The 12,765-nt window shown below is 48.6% G+C and overlaps 1 protein-coding gene across 2 annotated transcripts; it reads right to left on the bottom strand.

Moving 5' to 3' along the window:
* Positions 1 to 374: 374 nt before the first annotated feature.
* ALG3 (ALG3 alpha-1,3- mannosyltransferase) lies at positions 375 to 11,219 on the bottom strand. Of its 2 annotated transcripts, XM_083504268.1 has the most exons (9): positions 10,799 to 11,219; positions 9,624 to 9,723; positions 9,387 to 9,534; positions 7,967 to 8,127; positions 7,435 to 7,555; positions 4,833 to 5,038; positions 4,063 to 4,138; positions 3,092 to 3,237; positions 375 to 817 (listed from the first exon to the last, which is right to left on the bottom strand). In XM_083504268.1, the coding sequence occupies exons 1-9, from the start codon at positions 11,202 to 11,204 to the stop codon at positions 643 to 645; spliced, it is 1,539 nt and encodes a 512-aa protein (XP_083360394.1). In that variant the 5' UTR covers positions 11,205 to 11,219; the 3' UTR covers positions 375 to 642. The 2 variants fall into 2 exon arrangements, 1 of the variants encoding a protein (XP_083360394.1); XR_014526412.1 differs by lacking the exon at positions 3,092 to 3,237 and having other exon boundaries at positions 3,902 to 4,138.
* Between the last annotated feature and the right edge of the window lie 1,546 nt (positions 11,220 to 12,765).

Here is a 12,765-nt window from a genome sequence, read left to right as displayed (position 1 = left end):
GCAACACTCCTATTCCTGCTCACAGCTCACCCCCGTACCAAGACTGTGCTACTTAGGGTTGTATCAGATGAAGTCATCCCGTTGGTGCACAGATATCCACTTGCAGAACCGAACTTCCCCTCCCTCTCCTGGCTCTGTGCACCCCTTGCCCGCTAATTTGCTCAGGAGAGTTGGGGAAAATCTACAGAACAGCTTTAGTGGGTGCATGGGGGGAGCAGAGGGAGGGGCAGTTCCATTGTGCGAGTGGAAGTTCTTGCACTAATGGGACGGTGTTGGATACAACCTTAAGTCCACCTGTTCTCAAATGTTATCCACATTTAAAAGGCCAAGAAGCTTGCTTTAAAATCAAATGAAGTGCAGCCACAAGACAAAAGTCAAAATACAGAGGCAAGAGGCCTCACGCCAAGCCCTGGCTGATTTTATTTAAGCTGTTCCACATTACCACCAGCAGGTATGCAGATTGTACTCTTTCCCATCCACACACCACCCCCCTTCTGGGCTAGGAGGCAGTGCCTACACTTGAGCAAGAGGTCCTCCCAGGAGGGAATGGAAGTGGTCCATCAGCATCTGACACAGAGCAACATCCATGCCTGGACCATCTTGTTCATGATCTCACTGTGGGAAGCTCCTCTTGTGCAGTTTTCACTCAGCCTTTTTCAAAGGCTGTTTCTTTACTTCCTGGGGGGTCATGGAGGGCTCCGTCCCATACCACAGCTGCAGAAGGATGATGGCGTGGCAAACATGGAGGGCAGCGGAGCTGTAAACTGTTGACGGGTACGTGTTCCAAGAAAGCTCGATCAAACCTAGAATGAGCACCCTGAAGGGAGAGGAAAAAACAAATAGGACATTGTTCAAGAAGTCACATAAGGCTGTCATAGCAGGAGGAATGGGTTTTTCTCCTTCCCTCACTTTTACTCTTAAAAATTGTTTGTTTGTTTGTTTATTACGTTTCTATCCCGTCTTTCCTCCCAAAGGAGCCCAGGGCAGCGAACGAGATAAAACAATACAAAACATATTTAAAACTATTCCAGCACAGATTCAGACTCGGAAAGAGCTCAACTTAAAAGGCTCGTTGAAAGAGGAAGGTCTTCAGTAGGCGCCATAAAAACAACAACAGAGATGTTACCCAATATTCAAGGGGAAAGCATTCCAAAGGGGAGGCGCCACAATGCTAAAAGCCCAATTCAGCTATTGTGCAGAACAGACCTGATAAGAGGCTATCTGTGGGAGGCCCTCACCTGCAGAGCAGTGATCAATTGTGTATGTAAGAAATGAGATTATCTTTCAGGTATCCTGGTACCACAACGTAGAGGGCTTTCTACACCAGAACCAGGATCTTGAACTTAGCACTCGTTTCTTTGCCACCCCCCACCCTGCCCTCAGTTCTGGTTCAGCAAAGGTACTCCTAGATCCATATATGCCGCTGGAGGCACAGGTAACTTCAGTGTCTAAGAGCACCTTTTATCAGCTTCATCTGGCGAGACAGCTATGACTATTGTGATCCAGGCATCAGGAACTCTCAAGACGGGATTACTGCAGTGCCCTCTATGTAGGGCTTCTCTTGAGCAAGCCAGAAACTGCAGCTAGCTTACAATAATGCAGCTAGGCTGTTGGCTGGGGCACCCCACCAACAATATATAACACCTCTGCTAAGAAACTGCATTTGGCTGCCAAACTGGAACGTGTCCAGAGGAGGGCAACCAAAATGGTCAAAGGCCTGGAAACGATGCCTTATGAGGAACGGCTAAGGGAGCTGGGCATGTTTAGCCTGGAGAAGAGGAGGTTAAGGGGTGATCGGATAGCCATGTTCAAATATATAAAAGGATGTCACATAGAAGAGGGAGAAAGGTTGTTTTCTGCTGCTCCAGAGAAGCGGACACGGAGCAATGGATCCAAACTACAAGAAAGAAGATTCCACCTAAACATTAGGAAGAACTTCCTGACAGTAAGAGCTGTTTGACAGTGGAATTTGCTGCCAAGGAGTGTGGTGGAGTCTCCTTCTTTGGAGGTCTTTAAGCAGAGGCTTGACAACCATATGTCAGGAGTGCTCTGATGGTGTTTCCTGCTTGGCAGGGGGTTGGACTCGATGGCCCTTGTGGTCTATTCCAACTCTATGATTCTATGATTCTAATACGTTATGCGGCTCAGTTAAAAGTTTCGCTTCTAGCATTTAAAGTGATACAAGTTAGGGCTAGGAGATTTGAGAAACTTAAGCCTTGCCCCACATGCTCCTCTCTGGCAATTGCATTCTTCTCACAGGGCATCATTAAGAGTTCTGTATGCCCCAGAAGTACACCTGATATCACTAAATACATCAGGCCTTTAAAGCTGCAGCTCCAGCCTTCTGGAACCGGCATCCAACTGAAATATAGGTAGCTATTGAAAACTTTCTTTTTAAGACAGCCTTCTCTTAAGTGTGACTTGGCCATTTTATAATGTATACAGAGTTTGGATAATTCAATGATTTCAAAGTTTGTTTTTCAGATTTGTGTACATATCCTGCATTCTGCTTTGGAAAACATTGATTATGAAACTGTTTATACATTCTTAAAACACATAGATGTGCCAATAAAGAGTTCTGAACCTCCCCCTAAATATACGGGCCTTTTTATAAAAAGTTTTGATTAGATTCCTACATGAATTATGTTACAGTGGCACCTGCATCAAGGTTTTCATAAGTGGAGGTGGAAAGCTGAACTCCCTGCTTCACCCCTAATCCATCAAAATTCTGCAGCAAGCTGAGCTATTTTTTAAAATGTCTTTATTCCAGGCACCACGTGGCAGCTTCCCTCTTCATCCAGATTTTTTTTGGTGTCTAAGATGTGCAAATTATTTGAAATGTAATTTTACGGCACATTGCTTAACTCCCACTAGTCCCACCCCACTCACTTGTTTTGATGTTCTCTTTGTAATCGTGATCAAGTGAGCATGTGCTGGAATCACAGGCATGTATGCTGTAAATTCTGTAAAATTGCAATGCAGTTCCTACAAACTACATGGATCTGATTGCACAGAGAAAATAGGCATATAGCTGGCATGACCCTGAGTCCCCTTGATTCGTCTCCCTTCCCCGCCCCCTGCCAGTACGCACTTTAGCAGATGAGCAAGCTTCTTGGGAGGCGTGCACCAGAGCAAGTAGGGCAGAGTGTGGAAATACCAGACGTAGAACTGGTAGTGCAAGGAGCGGCTGAAGCAAACGCCGATGAAGTTGGAAGTGAAAAGAGCAAAGACTACCTGTGGCCTTTGGTTAAGGGAAGGTTGCAATTCGCCAAGTTGAAAGTTCAAATCCACTGCAGCTCTGGAATGGAGGAGCATCAAGATTGTGGAAGCTCGGCTCTTTCCATGCCCTTTTATAAATTAAAGGTAAAGGTAAAGGACCCCTGACAGTTAAGTCCAGTTCCAAACGACTCGGGGGTTGCGGAGCTCATCTCGCTTTACTGGCCGAGGGAGCCGACATTTGTCCATGGACAGTTTTTCTGGGTCATGTGGCCAGAATGACTAAGCCGCTTCTGGCGAAACCAGAGCAGCACACAGAAATGCCGTTTACCTTCCCGCTGGAGTGGTACCTATTTATCTACTTACACTTACACTTTTGAACTGCTAGGTTGGCAGGAGCTGGGACCGAAAAACGGGAGCTCACCCCGTCACAGGGATTCGAACCGCTGACCTTCCGATCATGAAGCCCTGGGCTCAGTGGTTTAGACCACAGCGCCACCCGCGTCCCCCCCTTTTATAAATTACTATTCATTAAACTTTTATACCACGCTCCATTGGAGGATCACGGGTCAATTTACAATATTAAAAACACAAACATACATACCATAATGAAAACTATACCACCACCATCCTGCAGTTAATTGTTTAATTATCCAAAGGCCTAGGAGAAGAGGGAAGTTTTTACCTGGGGCCTAAAGATAAGTAACTTTGGTGCCAAGCAAGCTTCGCCAGGGAGAGCATTCCACAAGTGGGGGCCCACCACAGAAAAGGGCCGTTCTTGTACCATCACACAAATCATCTACCATGTGGCAAACCATCCCCCCCCCACTCTGGCAAAAGGATATGATTGGCTGAGAGGGGCTGCGGAGGGTTCTTCCTCTCAGCTGGATCCTTCAGCAGTGACAGGATGCTTTCATCACACCTGCAGTTTGGGGGCAGGGTGGGGGGAGAGGAGAGAAGCAGAACTGTTGTGATCCATAAGAAAGTGGACCCCTTCCTGCTGGGAGTGTAAGCTCTTATTCAGGGCAGTTCAGCATAACCTCTTCTTAATCCATGAGACAGGTTAGGCTGAGAGAGTGACAGAGGAGATCTCCAACTAGGCAGTTTCTCTCTTAAAACTAGGTGCTGGGGCAAAAAACAGACAACAGCTGCTGCTTTCCACACCCTATATATAAAATGCCTGTAAGCATTTGCTCACCCCGTTGGAAACAGGATCCTAGGACCTCTGCTGAGATCAGGTGGGGCTGTTCTTATGACTAAGCTTCAAATGGGTGAGTAGGGATGCGAACCCAGAACTTGCCCCAGCTTTCACATTCTGTGCACTACATGACACTGACTTTCAGTGCAAGTGGTTTCTGCACCCTTGCACTGAACTGAAGCAGAATCCTGAAAAGGCTAATCTTGTGTGGGTTGCGTATGTGCCCCCAAAGTCCCATTTTCTCTCTTGCTTTGTATCAGGCCAGTGCTGGAGAATTAGAAGACTGCTCCTTGACAAGCTATAACAACAACAAAATCTCTTTCTCTCCAAGAGCCCATAAATTGTGAGCCTGATTCTCTGAGATTTGAGTTTCACACGTACTTGCCCCCCAAGCACAGTGACAATGCCACCATCTCACCTGTGCCACCTCTTCAGTGCAAAGAGCCCCAGGGCAGCCAAATGGGCAGCCAGCAGTGCCAGGTGGAATGTCCGGTGCTGGAAAACTTCTTCAGGCAAGAATCGCCAGTTAACTGTCCACTTGAAGAGGAACTGTCGGCCCAGATCAAAGGAACGGGACACGTACCCAACAGGATTCACCACCAGGAAGGGCAACCCCAAAACAACCTGCAAGAAACAACTGTGCCTTAAAATTCTCCCACAAAGAACATGAACATGCAGCAAATTGTGGAAGCTGAGGTCAGTCTGCCAGCTTCACTTGTAGGGATCTGTCTCTCTTGGAAGACAATGACGGTGTGCGCCTGAGGGGGTGAAGTAAAACAGGAAAGACATGTTTTGTTGCAGCTGCAGCAGCAGATGAGCCAGTGTCACTGCTGATTGATATTGCCACCTAAGCCAGAAATCAGGTTCGGGTTCTGCTAATACAACTCTGTGTTCCAAAATTAGAGACATGTCATGTTGCTTCATAGGCTCTGCTGCACATTCACCCAGGAAGTGCTTTATTATTTTTAGCAAAATGCTGGAGCATCAGGTACACAAGCTACTAGTTACTTCTGCTGCTTTAAACCTACAAAACTCATGACGCAATGCAGCTGTGAGGAAGGCATGCAGGTGTGAAAATACTGCTTGGCCCACCCCTCCCATCTCTGCTTCCCTTCTTCCTTTCATCTAAGGGGTCCTCTTGCTGCAGTTCAGCTTCTTTCCCGGCATCAGTTCCAAAAGACCTGCTGCATTTATTTTGGGCAGCCTCCTCTTAATGGCTGTTGGACAGTAATTGAACCTCATGTGCACCTAGAGATGAGGTTTCCCTTGCCAAAAAAGCTCTCTGCGAGCTTGGCCAACATTAACTGCCTTCTCTAATGTTTGCTTGAGGGGAAACATACTTGCCTGCATCCTTCATAAATTGCATTTCTCCCTTCCATTTAAGAAATAAAACACCAGGGGAAACACCCACTATTTGCTTTGTGCAATTGAGTGTTATGCACTGAGTATAGTGTAACCGCTCACATGCACTGAACTCATGGAATGATGTGCAACCACACAAAACAAATTCACAAGGACAAGGAGAGGATGGGCCAGAAAATGCTAGAGATGGAGCAGGGTGATATGGAAATATATATATTTGGACAGGAGTCTCACCATGATCACTGGAAGCCTCATCCATACATTCTTTGTTTCTGCCTGCATATTTGCAGAAACAACGAGAGCTGGAGACTTTTTAAAAACTAAAACCTTATGATCCAACAGACAGGATCACAGCTGTGCATATTTTCAAAGTGTTTCACCTAGCTCTGCTGTCACTAGGTAGTAACTGAATCAGACAAGTATTGACCTATGGTCATACTGCCTATGGTCATGCCTGATCTCCTAAAAGCTAAGCAGGGTCAGGCCTGGTTACTATTTGGATGAGAGACCCCCTGGGAATGCCAGGCACTGTAAACCAGTGTTTCCCAACCTTTTTTGGGCAAAGGCACACTTGTTTCATGAAAAAAATCTCGAGGCACACCACCATTACAGCCCCGTGACGTCAGCACGCAGCGTCACGCCGGGAGGGACGCACGAAAGTGTAAGTTTCAATTTTTCCCCCTCCCCCTTGCCTTCCTTCTGTGCCAACCGCCAAAAAGCCAAGAAAAAAGCCAAGACTTTGGGGCAGCAGGTCGACACGGAAGAAGCTCCTACCTAAGAACAGGTGCGACGGCCGTGTCCTCTTCTGCCACACTTGGCAGCCCTGCCTCACGGTCGTAACTCCCACCCTGATTTCTCCCCGCAGGTTGAGCGGCACAGGCAGCCCAATGTGTCCAGCCCAGACACAAGCCCCGCTTCCCCACTCTAGATCCTGAATGCGACCAAGTGCTCTGGACTCCCGAGCAGGGTGGGAAAGAGGACTCGCATCTGGTAGCCTCCGGGCTCCTCGCCTGCTCGAGGGATGGCATTGCAGGCAAGCTGCCGGCCGTCGCCATCGCCGCCCCCTCATTCAAGTGGACCTGCCCGGAGTGGTGGGCCAGGGAAGGCTCGCTCTCTGTGGGGATGTGGCCCGCACGCGCGGCCCCACTTCCTCCTGCCGAGGGCTGAGCTCCTTACCCGCGATCTCGGTCTCGCGCACGCGGATCCCACTTATTCCGAAGCTCGTGCCACTAGCCGGGGCTCTCACACCGTGCCAGGGCGAGGCGGCGCGGCCCACTGACGTTATCGCGGCTCGCCGCCGCCCTCAACTTCCCTGTTCCCTCCCCTCCCTCGGGTCGCCGTGGTTACCGAGGACTGCAAGCTGCTTGGGTGAGCGTGGGGCATTAAGTGGGAGAAGGAAAATTAAAATTAAAACTCGCCTGAAGGCCGCCTCTCCGGATATGAAGCTATCTTTCGAATTTTTTAATTTTTCCCGCGGCACACCAGGCAACATCTCCCATCACACTAGTGTGCCGCGGAACAGTGGTTGGGAAACACTGCTGTAAACTAAGTGTTGTCTGTTCTGACATCCCGTGTGGCCTTTCCTAGGCCTACCATTCCTTTTGGCTGGAGATACCAGGGGTTGAATGTGGGCATGGCAAATCTTCCCATCTCCTTACCTGCAGGGCCGCACAGATAGCGAGCTTGGGAATGGCTCCTAGCAGGCCAAAGCGCTGCAGCAGGAGGAAAAGGAGACCCGGTGCAAAGAGCAGGATATTCATCTTCACAGACACTGCCAGGCTGGAGGAGAGAGATAAAAGGTGCCACTGATCCCTGTGGTTAATACAAGGCCCATTCCAGTCCCCATGCACCTTGCTTTTACCATCTGACATTGACTAAGAACTACAGTAGCAGCAGACTTTCACAGAGAGCAAGAGTCTGTCCTGCTTGTCCACAAGGTTTACAGTTTACACTGAACAGTCAGGACTACAGCAAGATCGCTGATGGGAGTTGTAGTCCAAAACATCTGGAGGGGCTCAGGCTGGCAAAGGCCGTTTTAGATGGACCACAGGAAGCAATGAGTTGGCTCTGAAAGTTCCCACTTTGCAAGCACAAAAATCAGGTGTGCACGGTATTTGTGCTTCTGCAAGAACCACTCGTTTGTTTAAAATAACCTCCCATTGGATGGATTGGCTCCAAAGGGGCTCTCACCTGAAGCAGAAGCAGCCCCAGGACCACTGCTCCTCCAGGAAGAGGTTGACAGCCAGGAAAAGGATCGCCATGGCCACCGGGTCATTGAAGAGGCGCAGGACAAAGATGGAGTGGATGCGATAGGAGGCGCAGCACATGAAGAAGAAAACATAGGGCGGGACCTGCAGCAGAGGAAAATCAAGCCCACTTGCCATTGGGGCGGCTTCAAATGACTCAAGCTGCCACTGTTCCCATTTTACAGATGGGAGTCTTCCGACAACGTGCAGCCTGTGTGTGCCCACTGGGCTCCCAGCACCTCCTAGAGGCTGTGGCTGACAGCTGTGCTGACTGAAGCTACTTTGCCCCTTCATTAACTCCTGGCTTTTAGTGTGGCCGGCCCTTTTCTGTGGAATGAAATTCCTGGTGAGATACGACAGGCACCCACAATCTGTACTTTCTGAAAAGCTTTGTTCTGGCAAGATTTCTCAGCTGGGTGAATATGTCCCTGCAATGGGTGCCCAATTCACATTGGTTTTTAGTTTTAACTGCTACTGCTTTCTGTATTGTTTTTAACTGTTTTTATTGTATTTTGTGCATCGCCTTGAGAAATGTGTGGAAGGTGAAGTAATAGTTGTAATAATAATAACAGACAAGCATTCAGCAGAAAGTGCCTAAGTTTTTCCTCACAACTGCATGCTCAGTTGCATTTTTCTCAAACTGTAAGGTCAGGTTCCCAGGATCCTCTTCCTCCTTGTGCAAGAGAGGGAGAACCGCCGAACCGAAAACTTGTAGCTGTGTCCTCTAATTCACAGCATATGGACACGTTTTATATGAACCTTTACTACAAAAGCATCATTTTAAAAAATCAAAGCAGTTTACAACAAGAATATGTACAAAATAAAGACCACATAGTTTTTTATTATTAAAAAAAACACTAACTAAAGTTTGTCTTAAATTGTTTGCATAAGCCTGGCAGCAAAGAAAAGTTTTCAGCAATCATTTAAAGGTCAATACAGATTCGGAAGCCTGCTGAATATATTTTGGAAGATCATTTCACAGGGCTTGGCCAATAACACTAAAAGCTCGGCTTTGTGTTGAAATCAAATGAGCCTCACCAACCTGGGGGAAGACCAGCGATGCTCCTACAGAAGATCTCAGTGGTAGAACTGAAATATGAGGTTGCATTTTTTTACGGTTGCTGTGTACAGTATCATGAACATGGAAGTCTCAGTCTATATAAAGAGTTCAGCAGTGCAGCTCCATAGAATCCCACCTTAACCTGCACCCACCCAAACCTTGCTGTCCTCCTCCTGGCCTTTAATTTTCAAGTCCCACATGTACTGCACAGGAGCACTGTGTTTGGATGAGGGCTCACATCTACTGTGTGATAGGAAAAAGAACAGTCTTTAGTGCTTCTTGAGGTGCTGTACGAGCTACTGACCTTACTCGTTCGGCTGTAGATGCGGAAAACGAGCAGCAGTGTGGCAAGGTAAAGGGCAGCAAAAAGATATTGGGCCAGGCGGATGTTGGTGCCACGGCCAGTTGCATAATACAGGCCCAGGAAGATGTAAACAAAGCCAGCAGGATATCTGTAGAGAGAGTGAGTGGGTAAATAGAGATGTACCCACCCTACCTCTCCTGAAACCCTCATTATAATTGCAAACTCAGTGTTACTCACACAAGAGGGCCGGTGTCTCCCTTTAGCTGGGTGTAATCCAGAGTCCCATTGACAACACCCTCCACCTCATCCATATAGGCTTTCCAGTCGATCTCTGTATCTTTGGGGAAAGCACAGAAGCTGTACCATCAAGTACAAACAGGAGCTCAGTTCAGCTGCTGAAAACAGCCTGGATCTAAAAGAAGGGCTCTAAAATTATCCGAGTCTACAAGAACCCATGCAAAGCCATGCCTGGTGGCTGTTTCTCTGTGTAAGGCATTTAGCCATGACCTGTTTTTGAAGGGCTGGGACAGATTTTTATTTAGGCTGGGCTCTAGCAGCCAGGACAACAAGCATCGAGAACAGTTCTGACACTACGCCCCGGCTCAAACGAAGCCCCAGCCTTTCATCAAAACTACCCCCAGACTACTCATTGTATGAAACCCTCTACGTAGTCCTGTTAATGATGTGCCACTGTGCATTGTTCAACTACGGAATTCACTGCCACAAGACGTAGCAACAGCTGCCAATTGGGGCAGTTTTGAAAAGGGGGCGCACAGATCTGTGGACGGTGAATCCAGCAATGCCTGCTGCTCCTGATGGCTGCACTGCATACCGCCTCCAGCATTTATGGAGACCTGACTCCGACTACCAGTTGAAGGTAGGGGTTGTGGGACAAATGGACCTCGACCCCTAGGAGTTGGCTCCTATGCTCACGTCCTTCCCATGGTCTTCCCACCTGCTTGGCCACTGCAGGGAGACCTTTTGCTTAACCCCGCCAGCAGGGCTGCTGTTGCCTCCTTAACCCAATCCCACAAGGTTCCATCTGCCCAGCATGCTAGTCCTCCCATCAGATGTCAAAGAGACAAACAACTACCTGGCATTTAGAAGACATCTGAAGGCAGCCCAGTTTAGGGAAGTTTTTAATATGTGGCATTTTAATGTATTTTTAATTTTTGTTGGAAGCTGCCCAGAGTGGCTGGGGAAACCCAGCCAGATGAGCGTAGTATAAATAAATTATTATTATTATTATTATTATTATTATTATTATTATTATTATTATTACTATTAGCAGAAGAACTGCAGGCGTGAGCTTCCTCCCTCCTTCCCGGCGAGGGTCCCAACCCCACCTAAGCCACACCCCCAGGGCCACTCTCCTGACCCCCCCCCAGGCCCCGTCCCGGGCCCCCACTCACATGCCACCCTGTGTATGACCCACTGGTTGACCCCCACTTCGGCCAGGCAGAGGCAGGCGGCCACCAGCGGGGTGTAGTGGGGCTCGAAGAGCACCAGGTGCTTGTCTTGCCAGGCCCGGCGCAGGCTCTGGCGCACGGAGGGCAGCCCGCCCGCAGGCCCCGCGGCCCCCTTCCTCCTCGGAGCGGGACCCGGAGCCATCCCGCCCCGCCGCCCGCCCAGCTCCGGCCACGCTCCCCTCGGGCAGCTGCTACTGCTGCTACGGCTGCTGGTGGCCCGGCCAGGTGGTGCCACCGCGAAACGCGCCCCGGCGCCGCCGCCGCCGCCGCCCGGAGCAGGCAGTTCCGGCGCTCGGAAGGTCCCCCCTCTTCGCTCTCTTCCTCCTCCTTCCCTGTGGCGGCGGAGCATCAGCAGCCTCGCGCCACGAAGCCCTGGGAGACTTTTAAGTTTTTGCTGTCTCTGTTTTGCTTTCCCATTGCATGCACGGATTGATTGGTGCTGTGATTGTCAAGAGGGTTTTTATTTTATTTTAAAGTTTTGGTGAGCCGCCCTGAGCTGGCACTTCATAGAATCTCAGAACTGCAGAGCTGGACAAGATCCTCCTAAGTAGTGCAACCCTCCCGTGGGCATTTTGTCGGATCCCGCAGGGATCTTCTTGCTTTCTTATGCCCAGAAAACGCAAGATGTGGGGGAAACAAATATTCAAGCATCATGCAGGGAGAAAAGGGAATAGGGTTGCCATCCGTTCTGGTAAAATGCAGAATCCGCCAGTATTTCAGTTGCATTCAATGCAAGGCAGAGTTTGTCCTATATTTCCACTTCTCTCTCTCTGCTAAGTTAGGGATCCTCTCCAAATGCATGTGTGTAAAAGGTCATGTATTTTAAGCTCTGGGTTCAAAGCACAGATTTACAAATTCATGTGTATGTGTGACAAATGCCAGAGGGGCCATCCTGTTAGGCTGTATTCTGCAACATGTTCTTGACGCAATAATAGTGTATTTGTAATGCATTTATTCTGGGCCATTCACATGTCATTCCATGTTATGAGTTGTTCTGTGCTGCTCCCACAAAGTGGATCACGTTATTGCTATCTGGAGAGGCACTCTTGCACCATAGTGCAACAAAAGCAGGACAAAAAAAGACCCCCATAACATTTGTGGCTTAGAAAGTTAACAAGAACTCAGCATAGCAGGCCATGGAAACAAAACTGCCCCAAAACATTTGCAGGTGCAAGGAGTACTGATCACATATGACCGCCCAAAAATGTACCACATAACCAATGACGTGTATAACCACACCAATATCATTATGAGGAACAAGTTATTGTGAACACACAACAAAAAGGGACATCTGGAAGGGGCCTTATTGTGCAAATTTATATCATAGAATCAGAGTTGGAAGGGACACTCAGTTACTGTCTCTAGTCCATGGGTAGGCAAACTAAGGCCTGGGGGCTCGATGCGGCCCAATCGCCTTCTCAATCCACCCCACAGATGGTCCAGGAATCAGCGTGTTTTTACATGAGTAGAATGTGTCCTTTTATTTAAAATGCGTCTCTGGGTTATTTGTGGGGCCTGCCTGGTGTTTTTACATGAGTAGAATGTGCTTTTATTGTGCATCTCTGGGTTATTTGTGGGGCATAGGAATTAGTTGATCCCCCCCCCCAAAAAAATAGTCCGGCCCCCCACAAGGTCTGAGGGACAGTGGACTGGCCCCCTGCTGTAAAAGTTTGCTGACTCCTGAGATTCTAGTCCCACCCCCTGCAACCAAGACACATGGCCATCAACCTCTGCTTAAAAACCTCCAAGGAAGGAGTCTACCCCCCTCTCGTGGGAGTTCATTCCACTGCAAGAGCAGCTCTTCCTGTCAGGCAGTTCTTGGTGTTTAGTCAGAATCTCCTTTCTTGTAACTTGAATTCATTGGATCGTGTCCTACCCTCCAGAGCAAGAGAAAACAAAGACTGCTCCAT

This window comes from Podarcis liolepis (assembly GCF_965112155.1).
Source record: "Podarcis liolepis genome assembly, chromosome: 5".
NCBI classification, from domain to species: domain Eukaryota; kingdom Metazoa; phylum Chordata; class Lepidosauria; order Squamata; family Lacertidae; genus Podarcis; species Podarcis liolepis.
Note: the sequence above shows the minus strand (reverse complement) of the source record. Positions and strands in the feature narration are given on the sequence as shown.